This window comes from Heterodontus francisci, chromosome 38 (assembly GCF_036365525.1).
Source record: "Heterodontus francisci isolate sHetFra1 chromosome 38, sHetFra1.hap1, whole genome shotgun sequence".
NCBI lineage: Eukaryota > Metazoa > Chordata > Chondrichthyes > Heterodontiformes > Heterodontidae > Heterodontus > Heterodontus francisci.
The window spans coordinates 5,210,815-5,232,103 of NC_090408.1; the positions used below are offsets into that span (position 1 = coordinate 5,210,815).

Sequence of the window (21,289 nt, forward strand, 5' to 3'; positions counted from 1 at the left end):
ATAGGTTTAAGGTGAGAGGGGCAAAGTTTAGAGGGGATGTGCGAGGCAAGTTCTTTACACAGAGGGTGGTGAGTGCCTGGAATAAAAACAAGAAATGCTGGAACCACTCAGCAGGTCTGGCAGCATCTGTGGAAAGAGAAGCAGAGTTAACGTTTCGGGTCAGTGACCCTTCATCGGAACTGACCCGAAACGTTAACTCTGCTTCTCTTTCCACAGATGCTGCCAGACCTGCTGAGTGGTTCCAGCATTTCTTGTTTTTATTTCAGATTTCCAGCATCCGCAGTATTTTGCTTTTCTTATTGTGGTGAGTGCCTGGAACTTGTTGCCGGGGGAGGTGGTGGAAGCAGGTACCATAGAGACGTTTAAGAGGCATCTTGACAAATACATGAATAGGATGGGAATAGAGGGATGCGGACCCCGGAAGTGCAGAAGGTTTTAGTTTAGGCAGGCATCAAGATCGGCGCAGGCTGGGAGGGCCAAATGGCCTGTTCCTGTGTTGTACTGTTCTTTTTTGATAGAGTGGAGGTGAAGGGTCTATTCACCTTAGCAGAGAGGACAGTGACGAGGGGAAATAGATATAAAGTGATTGGTAGAATTAGAGGGGAGATGAGGAAAACCTTTTTCACCAGAGGGTGGTGATGGTCTGGAACTCACTGCCTGAAAGGGTAGTTGAGGCAGAGACCCTCAACTCATTCAAAAGGAGTCTGGATATGCACCTCAAGTGTCGTAAGCTGCAGGGCTATGGACCAAATGCTGGAAGGTGGGATTAGAATATGTGGATCGTTTTTCAGCCGGCACGACCTTCTGGTCAGCTATTCTGTGATCTTGTCCTATTTACACCTTCTCCTTTGTTATCTCTTGCCCCACCCCCGCTTTACTTACTTCTAACCTTTTACATTTCTAATATTTGCTTGTTCTGAAGAAGGGTCACTGACCTGAAACGTTAACTCTGCTTCTCTCTCCACAGATGCTGCCAGACCTACTGAGTATTTCCAGCATTTCTTGTTTTTATTTTTGTTTGACATGAGTTACTCTTTACAAATCCAGGCTGGCTCTCTCTGATCAGCTCTAATATTTATCCAAGTGCTCAGTCACTCTGTCCGTAATAACAGATTCTATTAATTTCTCCACAACTAAACTAACAGGCCTATAATTTTCCTACTTTATTTCTCCTACTTTTCTTTAATAATGGAGCGATTTTGGTAATTTTTTAATCCAAGGGGCAATTCCTGAATCAAGTGTTTTGGAAGATCATGACGAATGCATCTACAATTCCTCACCTACTACTTTTCATACTCTGGGGTGGAAACCATCAGGTCTTGGAGATTTGTCTATCTTTAGCATGTTATCAGGGCTCAATTCACTTACTCTGTAAGAATCTTAAATCTTTGAAAAATGACCATGATTTCCTCTGCTGTGTGCCAGAGCAAACTTCTCCAGACCCAGGAAGTGCACCTGAACTCTGGCCCATTCTACAGCAAACTCAATACTTCATTAAGCTCAGTAGGTACAGACACCATTTACAGACAATGTAGTGCCTGACTCTGGTGGCGGGTGTAAAACTCGCTGTGGCATAAGTCCCACAATAGCCTGTCAGAACTTTCTGAAGTGTCATCATCTTTTTAACGCGTCAGTGTACTCCAATTAATCATTCCATATGGAAACTCACAACCATTTAAATTTTAAATCCCCTGTACACCCATAGCGACACTGGACAAACATCCCATGCACCAAAGTGTTGTTAATGTCCATACAGGAGGAATCATATGATGTTAAATTCTCATTTGCATGGCACCCGATTAACTCCACCCCATCTGACAGGCAGGAAAGGGCGTGATTCAGGCTAGCCTGGTCCTGCCCCAGTTATGTGCCTGCAATTAGAATACCAGAAGAGAAGAAATTTAAAGACAACTGCTTATTCTCTTCGCAGTGACAAATTGCTCTTCACCTTCCCAACAGGGCTCAGATACCAAGACTCCAGGTTTGAGGCACCTGGTTCCAGGATTGTAACCAACGTTCCAGGTGGGGAGGCAGTGACATAGTGGTAATGTCACTGGACTAGTAATCCAGAGCCCAGGCTAATGCTTTGGGGACATGGATTCGAATCTCACCATGGTAGATGGTGAAATTTGAATTCAATTAATAAATGGTGACCATGAAACGATTGTCGATTGCTGTAAAAACACATCTGGTTCACTAATGTCCTTTAGGGAAGGAAATCTGCAGTCTTTTTTTAGTTTAGTTTAGAGATACAGCACTGAAACAGGCCCTTCGGCCCACCGAGTCTGTGCCGACCGTCAACCACCCATATTTACTAATCTTACACTAATCCCACATTCCTACCACATCCCCACCTGTCTCTATATTTCCCTACTACCTACCTATTCTAGGGGCAATTTATAATGGCCAATTTACCTACCAACCTGCAAGTCTTTTGGCTTGTGGGAGGAAACCGGAGCACCCGGAGAAAACCCACGCAGACACAGGGAGAACTTGCAAACTCCACACAGGCAGTACCCAGAACTGAACCCGGGTTGCTGGAGCTGTGAGGCTGCGGTGCTAACCACTGCGCCACTGTGCCGCCCTTCGCAGGTCTGAACTGCATGTGACACCTGACCCATGTGGTTTACTTTTAAATACCCTCAGTTTTAAGGGCAATTAGGTTGGGCAATAAATGCTTGCCTAGCCCAGTGATGCCTACATCCAACAAAACGAATAAAAAAAAAAGGCGCTCAGGATTGTACCCAGAGCTTGAGGTGTGGGGTACCTGTGCTCAGGATTGTATCCAGTGCTTGAGGTGTGGGGTGCCTGTGCTCAGGATTGTAACCAGTGCTCAAGGTGTGGGGTGCCTGCGCTCAGGATTGTATCCAGTGCTCGAGGTGTGGGGGTACCTGTGCTCAGGATTGTATCCAGTGCTCAAGGTGTGGGGTACTTGTGCTCAGGATTGTATCCAGTGCTCGAGGTGTGGGGGTACCTGTGCTCAGGATTGTATCCAGTGCTCAAGGTGTGGGGTACTTGTGCTCAGGATTGTATCCAGTGCTCGAGGTGTGAGGTGCCTGTGCTCAGGATTGTATCCAGTGCTCGAGGTATGGGGTGCCTTTGCTCAGGATTGTATCCAGTGCTCGAGGTGTGGGGTACCTGTGCTCAGGATTGTATCCAGTGCTCGAGGTATGGGGTGCCTTTGCTCAGGATTGTACCCAGTGCTCGAGGTGTGGGGTACCTGTGCTGAGGATTGTATCCAGTGCTCGAGGTATGGGGTACCTGTGCTCAGGATTGTATCCAGTGCTCGAGGTGTGGGGTACCTGTGCTCAGGATTGTACCTAGTGCTCGAGGTGTGGGGTACCTGTGCTCAGGATTGTACCCAGTGCTCGAGGTGTGGGGTACCTGTGCTCAGGATTGTACCTAGTGCTCGAGGTGTGGGGTACCTGCGCTCAGGATTGTACCCAGTGCTCGAGGTGTGGGGTACCTGTGCTCAGGATTGTACCTAGTGCTCGAGGTGTGGGGTACCTGTGCTCAGGATTGTACCTAGTGCTCGAGGTGTGGGGTACCTGTGCTCAGGATTGTACCTAGTGCTCGAGGTGTGCCTTGTGCAGACTCTACCAGCACCTGGGATTTGAGCTCACTGCCTGTGACTGGATCTCGCGGGCCCATTCAGTTTCCTTCCTGCTGCTGTTCAGTGCAATTATGGTTTCAGTGAGCTCTCCACATCCCTCTCCTCTCTTGGGTCCAGTGAGATTAACAGAATGAAATGGTAGTTCTATAACAGGCCACTGTCATGATCAACCAGATTATTACACGTGGGGTGAAGCTGGAAATTTACCCCGGTGTTCATTGGATGAACTATTGCCATTAGATGTTTGACTTAAATTTCAAAATCTCACCTGATTTTTTTCATCCAGATCCACTGCAGTTTCTACTATTCTCTGCAGGACTTCAGCGTGCCCACTTCTCGCACTCAAATGTAGGGCAGTGTTCTGTTCCTATGGAATTCACAATAAACTGAGTTAGACAGCAGCATTCACATTGCTAATCCAATGCTGTTAACACTGGCCCAGGATCTGATCATCTCTCAACATCCTTCGTCCATTAGATATTCTGGAATGTTGAAAGGTCTGTACTTTGAAAGAGCCAAGGCTTCAGATTGCCCTGTAACAGAATCCGGAAATTCATGTTTCAGTCTATCCTGCTCCTCCATTGGCAATTAAAACTTTTATCAACCAATGAGGCAGCATCTTCAAATACAAACCTTCCAAGCCTCTAAGCCAATGAAATTTAAGCAGAAAAAAGCAGAGGAGTATAAAATACATACAAAAATAAACTGGTATTTGAAAAATCGTAAATTTGCAAAAAGTGTAACAAGTGAACCAAGTACAGCAGTTTGGATGGTGGAACTGATGCACCAATTCCCAACAATCACTTAACCACCACCTACAGCCGCTAATCGATTACCAGCAGCTCCTAGTTTGATGCACTTGGATTTTCATTCTGAAGGATTGGAGAACTGTGTCCATGGGAAAAACGCTGATACAAATGAAAATACAATATGAGTAGTCCTAGGAATTGCTAAGGAATTAGCAATGCCTAGCAGCAATAAGAAAAATTTGCATTTATATTGCACCCTTCACATCCTGGAGATATCTCAAAGTGTTTTTTGAAGTGCAGCAACTATTGTTTTGTAAGTAAATACTGCAGCCAATTTGTGAACAGCAAATCCCAGAAATAGGCAGCCCATCTGCTTTTATGGTTCTGATGAATGATCATTAACTTGAAATGTTAACTCTATTTCTATCTCCACAGATGCTACCTGACCTGCTGAGTACTTCCAGCATTTTCTGTTTTAATTTCTGCTTTCGGCGTTAGTTGAGGGACATACTTTGGTCAGAACACTGGCAGAACTCCCGGTTATTCTTTGCATAATGCCACAGAATTTTTTAGATCCACTAGAATTGGCAATTAGAGACTCAGTTTAACTTTTTTTTTAGAGCATTAGAACATTACAGCGCAGTACAGGCCCTTCGGCCCTCGATGTTGCGCCGACCTGTGAAACCATCTGACCTACACTATTCCATTTTCATCCATATGTCTATCCAATGACCACTTAAATGCCCTTAAAGTTGGCGAATCTACTACTGCTGCAGGCAGGGCGTTCCACGCCCTTACTACTCTCTGCGTAAAGAAACTACCTCTCACATCTGTCCTAAATCTATCACCCCTCAACTTGAAGCTATGTCCCCTCATGTTTGCCATCACCATCCGAGGAAAAAGACGCTCACTATCCACCCTATCGAACCCTCTGAATATCTTATATGTCTCTATTAAGTCACCTCTCCTCCTCCTTCTCTCCAACGAAAACAACCTCAAGTACCTCAGCCTTTCCTCGTAAGACCTTCCCTCCATACCAGGCAACATCCTAGTAAATCTCCTCTGCACCCTTTCCATAGCTTCCACATCCTTCCTATAATGCGGTGACCAGAACTGCACGCAATACTCCAGGTGCGGTCTCACCAGAGTTTTGTACAGCTGCAGCATGACCTCGTGGCTCCGAAACTCGATCCCCCTACTAATAAAAGCTAACACACCATATGCCTTCTTAGCAGCCCTATTAACCTGGGTAGCAACCTTCAGGGATTTATCCACCTGGACACCAAGATCTCTCTGTTCATCTACACTACCAAGAATCTTCCCATTAGCCCAGTACTCTGCATTCCTGTTACTCCTTCCAAAGTGAATCACCTCCCACTTTTCCGCATTAAACTCCATTTGCCATCTCTCAGCCCAGCTCTGCAGCCTATGTCCCTCTGTACCCTACAACATCCTTCGGCACTATCCACAACTCCACCGACCTTAGTGTCATCTGCAAATCTACTAACCCACCCTTCTACACCCTCATCCAGGTCATTTATAAAAATGACAAACAGCAGTGGCCCCAAAACAGATCCTTGCGGTGCACCACTAGTAACTAAACTCCAGGATGAACATTTGCCATCAACAACCACCATCTATCTTCTTTCAGCTAGCCAATTTCTGATCCAAAGCTCTAAATCACCTTCAACCCCATACTTCCGTATTTTCTGCAATAGCCTACCGTGGGGAACCTTATCAAACGCCTTACTGAAATCCATATACACCACATCCACTGCTTTACCCTCATCCACCTGTTTGGTCACCTTCTCAAAAAACTCAATAAGGTTTGTGAGGCACGACCTACCCGTCACAAAACCGTGCTGACTATCTCGAATGAACTTATTCTTTTCAAGATTATTATAAATCCTGTCTCTTATAACCTTTTCCAACATTTTACCCACAACCGAAGTAAGGCTCACAGGTCTATAATTACCAGGGCTGTCTCTACTCCCCTTCTTGAACTTCTTACCTAAAAGATAACAACACAATACTTCCTCATTGCTGCACTGAACTGAGTCTAGAAACCCAACAGTGACTATAAATACCCTGCAGAATATCTCCCTCCTGCTTCCTTCATCCCATTCCCACTAAACCGCTGACCACCCAACTGCCCTTCCTGGCCCAATGCTAGATGACATTATAAACAGTTCTTTCTCATCAGGTACTGTCTCCTTCCTTTCAAAACCACTATCATCACCCCCACTTCCTTAAAAAAGACACCCTCATCCCACTGTGCTTGCAAGTTACAGCCCAATCTCCAATTACTCTTTCCACTCCACAAGTTCTAGAATGTATATTGCCAGATTAATGCCCAAATCTCCCACTGTTTGAATCCCTCCAATCAGGTTTTGTCTGTCCCACCGCACCGAGGCAACCTAACTGAAGTGATGACCAACATTTTCTGTGACAGTGACCAGGTGTACTATCCATCCTCATCCTCCGGACAAAGCTGGCAGCACCACCTCCTCCACCACCTTGTTTAATATTCTTATTCCTGTGTGTGAATCTCTTCATGGCCTTGCCTCACCCAATCCCCAAAAGCCTCTCCAGCCTTCAGCCACTGTAATTTCCACTTTAAACCCCTCCCTCTCTCCACCTTTCTCCCAACCTTTGTGATCTTTCTTAAAACCTAACTCTTGGAACAATCTTTCGGTGACCCTTCCTGATATCCTTCTTTCTCTCTGTGTCCAGTTTTGTGCGATCATACTGTGGGACCTTTTTCTATGCTAAAGATGTTATTGTAATAATGGTGAGCATAAAAACCTGAGATTGACTGTGAACTTAGCAAGCTCAACTTTTGTCACGCTGACCTTGTCCTTCAAGCCATGGGCACAGCCTGAGCCGATTAAGAATTCCACCACCTCTAAGTTGCCACAATTTGCTGCGAGATGTAATGCTGTTCGCTGCATCTGTCATAAAATAGCAGAAATCACAGTGAAATAAACATTACATAATAAAGGATGAAACAAATATGGATATTGTCCTGGTGCAGGGGATTTCACACAATAAAAGGGTGAATGCCTATGTACTTTTGCTACCTCCAGAAGCGACAGTTACATTGCTCTCCTGGCCAGCTTCCTACCTTCAACCAAGAGCTCATTCAAAGCTCTACTGCCTCTATCCTAACTCACACTAAGTCACGTTCACCCAGTACCCCTGTGCTTGCTGAGCTACATTGGTTCCTGGTCCACCAACGCATCAATTTTGAAGTTCTCAACCTTGTGTCCAAATCCCTCCATGGCTTCCCTAGCTCTGTAACCTCCTTTTGCCTCACAACCCTCCAAGAACTTTGCGCTGCTCCAATTCTGGCCTCTTGTACATCCCGATTTCCATTAAGCTTAAAAGTTGGAGAGTCAGAGAGGTTTGGGGAAGGAATTTCAGAGCTTCGGACCTAAATGGCTGAAGGCACATAACCAGCAACAATGTTGTCAATCCGGCTTCCTCACTGTCCTCTTGATCTCTTTTTTTTTAAATTGGTCCAACATTTGTTCAGCTTAACCATAAATTCCTTTAAAAATATTTTTTAACAAAACAGAATCACTTTCATAACACCTACTTTGTCAGGTTTGTCCAGCCACACATCTTCCAGGTCCTCCATAATAAACTCCAGAATCTTTACGTGTCCTCTTTGGGCTGCGCACAGCAGTAAATTTAAGCCATTCTGATCCAGGAAAATAAGATCATACTAGTTAAACTTTACTCACGTAACACACCCTCCAAAGCACGTGTGAATCATATTGCTCTAGGACACAATTTAGCAATATGAATAGAGGAATAAAGTCAAATTAATCAGTTATAAAATTATAGGATGATTACAGCACAGAAGGAGGCCATTCGCTCTGTTGTGTCCCTGTTGGTTCACTGCAACAGCAACTCAGCTGGTCCCACTTCTTCACTTTTGCCCCATAGCCCTGAGTGCTTTTAACGACCCTTTTCATTTTCTTAGCTTCCCAAGCTATAGGACAACATTTCCCACTTTCATCCATCAGAAATATTATGAAACCAGCTGCACTCGAATACTCATCAGGAAGATTATCATGTGAAGTATCACTAAAAATGACTAGCTTTATGTTCTTTGTGACACCTAAGGTTGGGAACTTCATATCCATTTCTCCAGATTAAATTTTGTTTAATGTTTTATTTGCCCTTTCAACATTCTCAACTTTTGGATGTTTCATCATCATATTTAACTCCATCACATCAAAACTAGCATCCAGTTTAACTGACCAATCGAGCTTTGCAATTGCTCAGTCTCTTCTTTAGGTATATCATCATCTTTCTGTGATGACCTAGCACGATTAAGTGGAATGGGAGTAACACCCCCTCAAAACAGGATTGTCGATTCCATGTTATTCCAGACTTACTCTGCTCATTATCTAAACCAATAAATTCAAAGGCCCCACAAGCCTGACTCCAAATCTTAAATTCTGCCCCTCCCTGATTAATAACGTATTCCTCAAAATCTGTAGTACCACCTGTTACAGCCATGTGGTGAGGGGAGTGGGTGGTTCCCACTGTTCAACTCCCACCTGACCGCAGCAAGTGCTTTAGTTTTTAGGATTTAACCCCTTTGTGTTTAATTTGTTAAATAAACAGACAGAAAACAGGTTTTCTTGTAGGTTTAAAACAGAAGATCAGTGATTTATTGATCAATACTCCTTAACCCGAAATTGTCGCAACCACATCCACTCTCTCTCTCTCTCTCTCTCTCTCTCACACACACACACACACGACAGAAGGAGAAGGGGTAAGTGATGGTATGCGGGGGGTACATTTCAGGGGGGGAATCACAGTAAACTTGTTGAATTCTCTTGGAAGTAAAGTTCTCGTTGGCTGCAGGCCTGAGGTGTTGGTTGAAAGTTCAGTTGAACACAGTGGATCACTTCTAATCCACTGCTGTGTAAGTATAGATGTAGAGTTCTACAGCAGCGTGTGTCCCTTCTGACTGGCTGAATTTTCCCAGCCCCTTTAGCTGGAAACAAGCTCCTTGGATGCTTCTTTCTAGATGTCTGTCTCTCTCTCTGTCTTTGAGGATTGCCCTTTAAAGGTAAAAAGTTTCTCACATTCTCTTCCAGTAGGAGATACTTTTGTCTCTCCCCCATGGTGATCACACAATGGCTCAGGATGAGAATAATCCAGTTTTCACTTCACAACTTTTTTGTTTCAGAAGAACCCATTCATTTCCAGAATATTTCAGGCTGAGTGTAGGATGGGCGCAATTGACACCTCTTAGCTTTGACGGTCCCTGTCAGACAGTTTGAATACACAAAGGCCAAGCCTTTGAACCTTCAGTAGTTATTTTGGAGCACATTGTTCACTTTTTATAAGAAAAGGTCCATTTTTAAAAAATAGAAAGTTAATTTTTAGAACTCTTCAGTTTTAGTCCATAATTTTTCATCGTCACACGTGACACACCCCATAAGAAATCATCAATGTGTATCATGAAGATGCCTGTAAGTTTTTATTTCTCGAGGCATTTGATAAGGTGCCACATCAAAGGTTATTGCAGAAAATAAAAACTTGGTGTAGGGGGTAGCAATTTGGCATGCATAGAAGATTGGCTAGCTTACAGGAAACAGAGAGTAGGTATAAATGGGTCATTTTCTGGTTGGCAAGACGTAACGGGTGGTGTGCCACAGGGATCAGTGCTGGGGCCTCAACTTTTTGCAATTTATTTAAATGACTTGGATGAAGTGACCAAAGGTATGGTTGTTAAATTTGCTGATGACACAAAGATAGGTAGGAAAATAAGTTGTGAAAAAGACATAAGGAGGCTGCAAAGGGATATAGATAAGTTAAGTGAGTGGGCAAAGATCTGGAAAATGGAGTATAATGTGGGAAAATGTGAAAATGTCCATTTTGGCAGGGAGAATAAAAATGCATATTATATAAATGGTGAGAGATTGCAGAGCTCTGAGATGCAGAGGGATCTGGGTGCTCTAGTGCATGAATCGCAAAAGCTTAGTATGCAGACGCAGCAAATAATTAGGAAAGCTAATAGAATGTTATTGTTTATTGCTAGGGGAATTGAATACAAAAGTAGGAAGGTTATGCTACAATTATACAGAGCATTGGTAAGACCACATCTGGAGTACTGTGTATAGCATTGGTCTCCTTTTTTAAGGAAGGATGTAAATGCATTGGAAGCAATTCAGAGAAGGTTTACCAGACTATCTGGAAAGGGACCAATTTCCTCAGGGGGTGTTTGCTAGTGCTGTCGGGGAGGGTTTAAACTAGAATGGTAGGGGGATGGGAATCTAAGCAGGGAGGCAGAGGACAGGGAAACAAGGATAGAAATTAAAGACAGAAAGGTAAGAAGCAAAAATGGAAGGCAGAGAAAGCAAAGGCCAGAAACAAATGGGGCCGTAGCGCAAAATAAAACTCGGATGACTAACAATGTTAAAAAGACAAGTCTAAAGGCATTGTGTCTTAATGCGTGAAGCATTCGCAATAAGGTAGATGAACTAACAGCGCAAATAGATATAAACTGTTATGATTTAGTAGTGATTACAGAGACATGGCTGCAAGGTGAGCAAGGATGGGAACTGAACATCCATCAGTATTCAGTATTTAGGAAGGACAGACAAAAAGGGAAAGGAGGAGGGGCAGCATTGTTAGTAAAGGAGGAAATCAATGCAATAGTGAGGAAGGATATTGGCTCGGAAAATAATGATGTGGAATCTGTATGGCGGGGCTAAGAAACACCAAGGGGCAGGAAACGTTGGTGGAGGTTGTCTATAGGCCCCCAAACAGTAATGGAGATGTAAGGGATGGCATTAAACAGGAAATTAGAGATGCATGCAATAAGGTACAACTGTAATCACGGGTGACTTTAATCTACATATAGATTGGTCAAACCAAATTAGCAATAATACTGTGGAGGAGGATTTCCTGGAGTGTGTACGTGATGGCTTTTTAGACCAATACATTGAGGAACCAACTAGAGAACAGGCTATCCTAGACTGGATATTATGCAATGAGAAAGGATTAATTAGCAATCTTGTTGTGTGGGGTCCCTTGGGGAGGAGCGACCATAACATGATAGAATTCTTCATTAAGATGGAGAGTGAAGTAGTTGAATCCGAAACTAGGGTCCTGAATCTAAATAAAGGAAACTATGAAGGTATGAGGTGCGAGTTGGCCATGGTAGATTGGGGAACTTTACGAAAAGGATTGAGGGTGGATAGGGAATGGATAATATTTAAAGAATGTGTGCATGAATTACAACAATTATTCATTCCGATCTGGCGCAAAAATAAAACCGGAAAGGTGGCTCAACCACGGCTTACAAAGGAAATTAGGGATAGTATTAGATCCAAAGAGGATGCATATAAAATTGCCAGAAAAAGCAGCAAGTCTGAGGATTGGGAGCAGTTTAGAATTCAGCAAAGGAGGACAAAGAGGTTGATTACGCAGGGGAAAATAGAGTATGAGAGTAAAATTGTGGGGAACATAAAAACTAAATGTAAAAGCTTCTATAAATACGTGAAGTGAAAAAGATTAGTGAAGACAAACGTAGGTCCCTTACAGTCAGAAACGGGGAAAATTATAATGGGGAACAAAGAAATGGCAGAACAATTAAACACATACTTTGGTTCTGTCTTCACAAAGGAGGACGCAAATAACCTCCCAGAAATGTTAGGGAACCAAGGGTCTAATGAGAGGGAGGAACTGAAGGAAATCAGTATTAGTAAAAAAATAGTGCTAAGGAAATTAATGGGGTTAAAGGCTGACAAATCCCCAGGACCTGATAATCTACATCCTAGAGTACTAAAGGAAGTGGCCCTAGAAATAGTGGATGCATTGGTTGTCATCTTCCATAATTCTATACAGGCTAGATGCAGGGAGGATGTTCCCAATGGCTGGGGAGTCCAGAACCAGGGGTCACAGTCTCAGGATACTGGGTATGCCATTTAGAATCGAGATGAGGAGATATTTCTTCACTCAGAGGGTGGTGAACCTGCGGAATTCTCTACCGCAGAAAGCAGTGGAGGCCAAATCAACAAATATATTCAAGAAGGAGATAGATATATTTCTTAATGCCAAAGGGATCAAGGGATATGGGGAAAAAGCGGGAACAGGGTACTGAATTAGATGATCAGCCATGATTAGATTAGATTAGATTAGAACATTACAGCGCAGTACAGGCCCTTCGGCCCTCGATGTTGCGCCGACCTGTGAAATCATCTGACCTACACTATTCCATTTTCATCCATATGTCTATCTAATGACCACTTAAATGCCCTTAAAGTTGGTGAGTCTACTACTGTTGCAGGCAGGGAGTTCCACGCCCCTACTACTCTCTGCGTAAAGAAACTACCTCTGACATCTGTCCTATATCTTTCACCCCTCAACTTAAAGCTATGTCCCCTCGTGTTTGCCATCATCATCCGAGGAAAAAGACTCACACTATCCACCCGATCTAACCCTCTGATTATCTTGTATGTCTCTATTAAGTCACCTCTCCTCCTCCTTTTTTGAATGGCAGAGCAGGCCCAAAGGGCCGAATGGCCTACTCCTGCTTCTATTTTCTATGTTTCGATGACTGGTACAAATTTCCTCGCAGGGAGATTTGCTAGTGCTGTTGGGGAGGGTTTAAACTAAATTGTCAGGGGTATGGGAACTTGAGAGGGAGCTCAGACTGGAGGGAAGCAAAACTGGTCACCTGTCAGGGGTATGGCAACCAGGAGCAAGTATCAGAGAGGAATATCAAGGAGCACAGAATAATGGGGATGATACAGAGCATGAGAGTAGGGAATAGTAAGTTAGAAGGTGGGGTCAGAGTAAGGGAGAAAGAAATAAAGTTTGAATCAGGGTTAATGTGCATGCATGTGAATTCATGGAGTGTGGTTAATAAGACTGGTGAGGTACAGGCGTAGATTGCTATATAGAAATATAATGTTCTGGCTATAACAGAGACCTGGCTCAAAGGAGGTCAAGACTGGGTATTAAATATTCCTGGATACAAGGTGTTCAGGAAAGATAGGAAAGGGAAAAAAAGGGGGAGGAGTGGCGGTATTGATTAAGGAGAACATTGCAGTGCTGGAGAAAAAGGATGTCCCAGAGGGGTCGAGGACAGAATCCAATTGGCTAGAGCTAAGGAACAAAAAAGGTGCAGTTACATTGCTCGGTGGTGTCTATAGGCCACCAGCTAGTGGGAAGGACGTGCAGAAACAAATCTGCAAGGAAATTACAGAGAGGAACAAAGATTATACGATAGTTATAATGGGGGACTTTCATTATCCAAACATAGACTGGGATAATAGTAGTTAAAGGGCAGTGAGGGGCAAGAGTTCCTCGAGTGTGTTCAGGAAAATTTTCTACAACAGTATGTTGCTAGTCCAATGAGAAAGTAGGCACTGCTGGACCTGGTTCTTGGGAGTGAGGTGGGCCAAGTGGATCAAGTATCAGTAGGAGAGCATTTTGGGGATAGTGAGCATTGTATCATAAGGTTTAGGCTGACTATGGAAAAGAATAAAGATCAATCCATTATCAATTACAAGAATAATTAACTGGGGGAAGGATAACTTCAATGGGATAAGAATGGAGCTGGGGCAAATAAATTGGATTCAAAAGCTGGCAGGAAAACCAGTAGATGAACAGTGGGCTATCTTCAAAGAAGAGATAGTTCGGGTGTGTTCAAGGCATGTTCCCTCCAAGGGGAAAAGTAAGGCAAACAAATTCAGAGCTCCCAGGATGACAAAAGAGGTAGAGATTAAAATAAAGAAGAAAAAGTGTGCTTATGACAGATGCCAGGTAGAAAATACTATTGAGAACCAGTCTGAAAACAGAAGGTCCAGAAGGGATGTGGGAAAGCAAATAAGAGAAGCAAAGAAAGAACATGAAAAGAGACTGGCAGCCAGCAGTAAAAGAAATCCCAAGTTTTATTTAGGCAAATAAATAGGAAAAGGGTGGTGAAAGGAGGAGTGGGGCTCATTAGGGACCAGAAAGGGGATTTACACATGGAGGCAGAGGGCATAGCTGAGGTATAAAAAGAATACTTTGCACCTGTCTTTACCAAGGAAGAAGATGCAACCCAGGTAATGTTGAAAGAGGAGGTATGTCAGACACCAGAGGGGTTTAAAATTGATAAAGAGTAAGTATTAGATAGGCTGCCTGTAGTTAAAGTAAAGTAGTTAAAACACCAGGACCAGATGAGATGCATCCAAGGATAGTGAGGGAAGCGAGGGTGGAAATGGCAGAGGCACTGGCAATAATTTTTCAGTCTTCCTTAGACTCGGGGGACTGCCAAAGGACTGGGGGATTACAAACGTGACACCCTTGTTCAAAAAAGGCTGTAAAGATAAGCCCAGCTACTACAGGCCAGTCTGTTTAACTTTGGTGGTGGGAAAACTTCTAGAAAGCATAATTCAGGACAAAATCAATAGTCACATGGACAAATGCGAGTTAATTAAGGAAAGCCAGCACGGATTTATTAAGGGAAAATCATCACAGAATCGTTACAGTGCAGAAGGAGGCTATTCGGCCCATCGTGTCCGCACCGTCTCTCTGAAGGAGCAACTCCCTCAGTTCCATTCCCCTGCCTTCTCCCCATAACCCTGCACATTCTTCCTTTCCATATAACTGTCTAATTCCCTTTTGAATGCTTCAATTGAACCTGCTTCCACCACGTTCTCAAGTAGCGCATTCCAGACCTTAACCACTCGCTGCGTGAAAAAGTTTATCCTCATGTCACATTTGCTTCTCTTACTAAATGCTTTAAATCTGTGCCCTCTCATTCTCTACTCTGTGCAGACCCCTCATGATTTTGAATACCTCTATCAAATCACCTGTCAGCCTGCTCTTCTCCAAGGAAAACAGTCCTAACTTCTCCAATCTATCTTCATAACTGAAGTTCCTCATCCCTGGAACCATTCTCGTGAATCTTTTCTGTACTCTCTCCAATGCCCTCACGTCTTTCCTCAAGTGCGGCGCCCAGAATGGGACGCAATTCTTCTGTTGAGGCTGAACTAGTGTCTTATACAAGTTCAACATAACTTCCTTGCTCTTGTACTCTATGCCCTTATTAATAAAGCCCAGGATACTGTATGCTTTATTAACCACGCTCTCAACCTGTCCTGCCACCTTCAATGACTTATACACATATACACCCAGGTCCCTCTGCTCTGGGACCCACTTTAGAACCCTTTATTTTTTCTACACTTTATTTTATATTGTCTCTCCATATTGACTGGGACTCACTTAGTGCTAGGGGCTTGGATGGGGGAGAATTTGTAAGGAGCATCCAGGAGGGCTTTATTTATTTTTATTTATTTAGAGATACAGCACTGAAACAGGCCCTTCGGCCCACCGAGTCTGTGCCGACCAACAACCACCCGCTTATACTAACCCTGCAGTAATCCCATATTCCCTACCTACACTAGGGGCAATTTACAATGGCCCATTTACCTATCAACTTGCAAGTCTTTGGCTGTGGGAGGAAACCGGAGAACCTGGCAAAAACCCACGCAGTCACAGGGAGAACTTACAAACTCTGCACAGGCAGTACTGAGAATCGAACCCAGGTCCCTGGAACTGTGAGGCTCCGGTGCTAACCACTGCGCCACTTGGTGGCTTCTTGAAACAATATGTAGATAGTCCAACTAGGGATGGGCAGTACTGGACCTGGTATTGGGGAATGAGCCCCACCAGGTGGTCGAAGTTTCAGTAGGGGAGCATTTCGGGAGCAGTGACTATAATTCTGTAAGTTTTAAGGTACATGTGGATAAGGATAAGAGTAGTCCTCAGGTGAAGGTGCTAAATTGGGGGAAGGCTAATTATAACAATATTAGGCAGGAACTGAAGAATTTAGATTGGGGGCGGCTGTTTGAGGGTAAATCAACATCTGACATGTGGGAGTCTTTCAAACGTCAGTTGATTAGAATCCAGGACCAGCATGTTCCTGTGAGGAAGAAGGATAAGTTTGGCAAGTTTCGGAACCTTGGATAACGAGGGATATTGTAAGCTGAGTCAAAAAGAAAAAGGAAGCATTCGTAAGGGCTGAAAGGCTAGGAACAGACGAATCCCTTGAGGAATATAAAGACAGTAGGATGGAACTTAAGCAAGGAGTCAGGAGGGCTAAAAGGGGTCATGAAAAGTCATTGGCAAACAGGATTAAGGAAAATCCCAAGGCTTTTTATACATATATAAAGAGCAAGAGGGTAACCAGGGAAAGGGTTGGCCCACTCAAGGACAGAGGAGGGAATCTATGTGTGGAGCCAGAGGAAATGGCCGAGGTACTAAATGAGTACTTTGCATCAGTATACACCAAAGAGAATGACTTGGTGGATGATGAGTCGAGGGAAGGGTGTGTAGATAGTCTGGGTCATGTCGTTATCACAAAGGAGGTGGTGTTGGGCGTCTTGCAAAGCATTAACATAGATAAGTTCCCAGGGCCTGATGGGATTGACCCCAGAATACTGAGGGAGGCAAGGGAGGAAATTGCTGGGGCCTTGACAGAAATCTTTGTATCCTCTTTGGCTACAGGTGAGGTCCCAGAGGACTGGAGAATAGCCAATGTTGTTCCTTTGTTTAAGAAGGGTAGCAAGGATAATCCAGGAAATTACAGGCCGGTGAGCCTTACGTCAGTGGTAGTGAAATTATTGGAGAGGATTCTTCGGGACAGGATTTACTCCCATTTGGAAACAAATGAACTTATTAGCGAGAGGCAACATGGTTTTGTGAAGGGGAGGTCGTGTCTCACTAACTTGATTGAGTTTTTTGAGGAAGTGACGAAGATGATTGATGAAGGAAGAGCAGTGAATGCAGTCTATATGGACTTCAGTAAAGCTTTTGACAAGGTCCCTCATGGCAGACTGGTACAAAAGGTGAAGTCACACGGGATCAGAGGTGAGCTGGCAAGATGGATACAGAACTGGCTCGGTCATAGAAGACAGAGGGTAGCAGTGGAAGGGTGCTTTTCTGAATGGAGGGCTGTGACTAGTGGTGTTCCGCAGGGATCAATGCTGGGACTTTTGCTGTTTGTAGTGTATAGAAATGATTTGGAGGAAAATGTAGCTGGTCTGATTAGTAAGTTTGCGGACGACACAAAGGTTGGTGGAGTTGCGGATAGTGATGAGGATTGTCAGAGGATACAGCAGGATATAGGTCGGTTGGAGACTTGGGTGGAGAAATGGCAGATGGCGTTTAATCCGGACAAATGTGACGTAATGCATTTTGGAAGATCTAATACAGGTGGGAAGTATACAGTAAATGGCAGAACCCTTAGGAGTATTGACAGGCAGAGAGATCTGGGCGTACAGGTCCACAGGTCACTGAAAGTGGAAACGCAGGTGGATAAGGTAGTCAAGAAGGCGTATGGCATGCTTGCCTTCATCGGTTGGGGCATAGAGTATAAAAATTGGCACGTCATGCTGCAGCTGTATAAAACTTTAGTTAGGCCACACTTCGAATATTGCGTGCAATTCTGGTCGCCACACTACCAGAAGGACGTGGAGGCTTTGGAGAGGGTACAGAAGAGGTTTACCAGGATGTTGCCTGGTCTGGAGGGCATTAGCTATGAGGAGAGGTTGGATAAACTCGGATTGTTTTCACTGGAACGACGGAGGTGGAGTGGCGACCTGATAGAGGTTTACAAAGTTATGAGTGGCATGGACAGAGTGGATAGTCAGAAGCTTTTTCCCAGGGTGGAAGAGTCAGTTACTAGGGGACATAGGTTGAAGTTGTGAGGGGCAAAGTTTAGAGGGGATGTGCGAGGCAAGTTCTTTACACAGAGGGTGGTGAGTGCCTGGAACTTGCTGCCAGGGGAGGTGGTGGAAGTAGGTATGATAGCGATGTTTAAGAGGCATCTTGACAAATACATGAATAGGATGGGAATAGAGGGATATGGGCCCTGGAAGTGCAGAAGGTTTTAGTTTAGACAGGCATCAAGATCGGCGCAGGCTTGGACGGCCGAATGGCCTGTTCCTGTGCTGTATTGTTCTTTGCTCTTCCTACTAAAATGAATCACTTCTCATTTGTCTGCATTGAACTTCATCTGCCATCTGCCTGCCTATTCCACCAACTTGTCTCTGTCCTTTTGAAATTCTTCACTATTCTTCTCACAGTTCACATTGCTCCCAAGTTTCGTATCATCTGCAAACTTTAAAATTGTGCCCTGTAGACCAAGGTCTTCTTTCTTTGGGCCTCCTTGTCTAGGTCATTAATATATACATCAGGAAAAGTAAGGGTTCCTGCAATGAGCACTTGGGGAACTTCACTACAATCTTCCTCCAACCCGAAAAACATCCATTAACCAATGCTCTCTGTTTCCTGTCACTCAGCCAATTTTGTATCCATGGTGCTCCAGTGCCTTTTATTCCAGGAGCTACAAGTTTGCTCACAAATCTGTTGTGTGGTACTATATCAACCGCTTATGAAAGTCCATGTACTCCACATCAACAGCATTGCCCTCATCAACCCTCTCTGTTACCCCCTCAATAAACTCCAGCAAGTTAGCTAACATGATTTTCCCTTCCATGCTGGCTTTCCTTAATTAACTCATATTCGTCCATGTGACTATTGATTTTGTCCCGAATTATCTTTTCTCAAAGTTTTCCCAGCACCGAAGCTAAACTGACTGGCCTGTAGTTGTTGGGCTTATCTTTACACCCTTTTTTGTACAATTGCAATTCTGCAATCCACTGGCACCACCCGAGTCTAAGGAAGACTGGAAAAATTATGGTCAGTGTCTCTGCGATTTCCACCTTCACTTCCATCAGTATCCTTGGATGTATCTCATCCAGCCCTGGTGCTTTATCCACTTTAAGTACAGACAGCCTATTTAATACTTCTTTATCAATTTTAAACACCTCCAATCTCTGACTTAGCTTCTCTTTCAACATTGCCTGGGTTGCATCTTCTTCCTTGGTAAAGACAGATGCAAAGTATTCATTTAATACCTCAGCCATGCCCTCTGCCTCCATGTGTAAATCCCATTTCTGGTCCCTAATCAGCCTCACTCCTCCTTTTACCACCCTTTTACTAATTATTTGACTCCAGAAAACTTGGGATATCTTTTACTGCGAGCTGCCAGTCTCTTTTCACGTTCTTTCTTTGCTTCTCTTATTTGCTTTTTCACTTGGGGCGGCACAGTGGCGCAGTGGTTAGCACCGCAGCCTCACAGCTCCAGCGACCCGGGTTCAATTCTGGGTACTGCCTGTGTGGAGTTTGCAAGTTCTCCCTGTGTCTGCGTGGGTTTCCTCCGGGTGCTCCGGTTTCCTTCCACATGCCAAAGACTTGCAGGTTGCTAGGTAAATTGGCCATTACAAATTGCCCCTAGTTTCGGTCGGTGGTAGGGAAATACAGGGACAGGTGGTAGGAATATGGAATTAGTGTAGGATTAGTATAAACGGGTGGTTGATGGTCGGCACAGACTTGGTGGGCCGAAGGGCCTGTTTCAGTGCTGTATAACTAAAACTAAAAAACTAAAACTTCCCCTCTGGACTCAGACTGGTTCTCAATAGTATTTTCTACCTGGCATCTGTCACAAGCACACTTTTTCTTCTTTATTTTAATCTCTCCCTCTTTTGTCATCCTGGCAGCTCTGAATTTGTTTGCCTTACTTTTCCCCTTGGAGGGAACATGCCTTGAACACACCCAAACTATCTCTTCTTTGAAGATAGCCCACTGTTCATCTACTGGTTTTCCTGCCAGCTTTTGAATCCAATTTATTCGCCCCAGCTCCATTCTTACCACATTGAAGTTATCCTTCCCCCAGTTAATTATTCTTGTCCTGGATTGATCTTTGTCCTTTTCCATAGTCAGCCCAAAACTTATGATACAATGCTCACTATCCCCAAAATGCTCTCCTACTGATACTTGATCCACTTGGCCCACCTCATTCCCAAGAACCAGGTCTAGCAGTGCCTCCTTTCTCGTTGGAATAGCAACATACTGTTGTAGAAAATCTCCTGAACACACTCTAGGAACTCTTGCCCCCTCACTGCCCTTTAACTACTATTATCCCAGTCTATGTTTGGATAATGAAAGTCCCCCATTATAACTATCCTATAATTTTTGCACCTTTCTGTAATTTCCTTGCAAATTTGTTCCTCCACGTCCTTCCCACTAGCTGGTGACCTATAGACACCACCGAGCAATGTAACTGCACCTTATTTGTTCCTTAGCTCTAGCCAAATGGATTCTGTCCTCGATCCTTCGAGGACATCCTTTTCCTCCAGCACTGTAATGATCTCCTTAATCAATACCACCACCCCTCCCTCTTTTTTCCCTTTCCCATCTTTCCTGAACACCTTGTATCCAGGAATATTTAACAGCCAGTCCTGCCCTTCTTTGAGCCAGGTGTCTGTTATAGCCACAACATCATATTTCCACATGGCAATCTGCACCATTGTATGTCTATAATCATGTTTAACTAACCTGCTGGAGTTTTTGTGGAGGTAACAGAGAGGGTTGATGAGGGCAATGCTGTTGATGTAGTGTGCATGGACTTTCAAAGAGCATTTGACACAGTGCCACACAACAGACTTGTGAGCAAACTTGTAGCTCATGGAATAAAAGGGACTGTAGCAACATTGGCTGAGTGACATGAAACAAAGTGTTAATAGATGTTTTTCAGGCTGGAGGAAGGTTTGTAGTGGAGTTCCTCAAGGATCAGTGTTGAGATCCTTGCTTTTCCTGATATATATTAATGACCTAGATCTTGGTGTATCGGGCACAATTTCAAAGTTTACAGATGAAATGAAACTTGGAAGCATTGTGAACTGTAAGGAGGATAGTGTAGAACATCAAAAGGACATAGACAAGTCGGTGGAATGGGCAGACAGGTGGCAGATGAAGTTCAATGCAGAGAAATGTGAAGTGATTCATTTTGGTAGGAAGAACATAGAGAGACAATTAAAATAAAGGGTACAATTCTAAAGGG

The 21,289-nt window shown here is 43.9% G+C and overlaps 1 protein-coding gene across 5 annotated transcripts in view; it reads right to left on the reverse strand.

The window, feature by feature from the left end:
- ankdd1a (ankyrin repeat and death domain containing 1A) overlaps window positions 1-21,289 on the reverse strand; it is a 216,259-nt gene that overhangs the window by 164,422 nt on the left and 30,548 nt on the right. For all 5 annotated transcript variants that reach the window (XR_010969690.1, XM_068017665.1, XM_068017664.1 and 2 more), the window contains exons 5-7: window positions 7,961-8,065; window positions 7,215-7,313; window positions 3,882-3,980 (exon numbers count right to left, since the gene is read on the reverse strand). Coding sequence is in view for 4 of the 5 variants with exons in the window: in XM_068017665.1 (XP_067873766.1) it covers window positions 3,882-3,980; window positions 7,215-7,313; window positions 7,961-8,065 (303 nt within the window). In the remaining variant the exon portion in view is untranslated. The remainder of the gene's footprint in view (window positions 1-3,881; window positions 3,981-7,214; window positions 7,314-7,960; window positions 8,066-21,289) is intronic.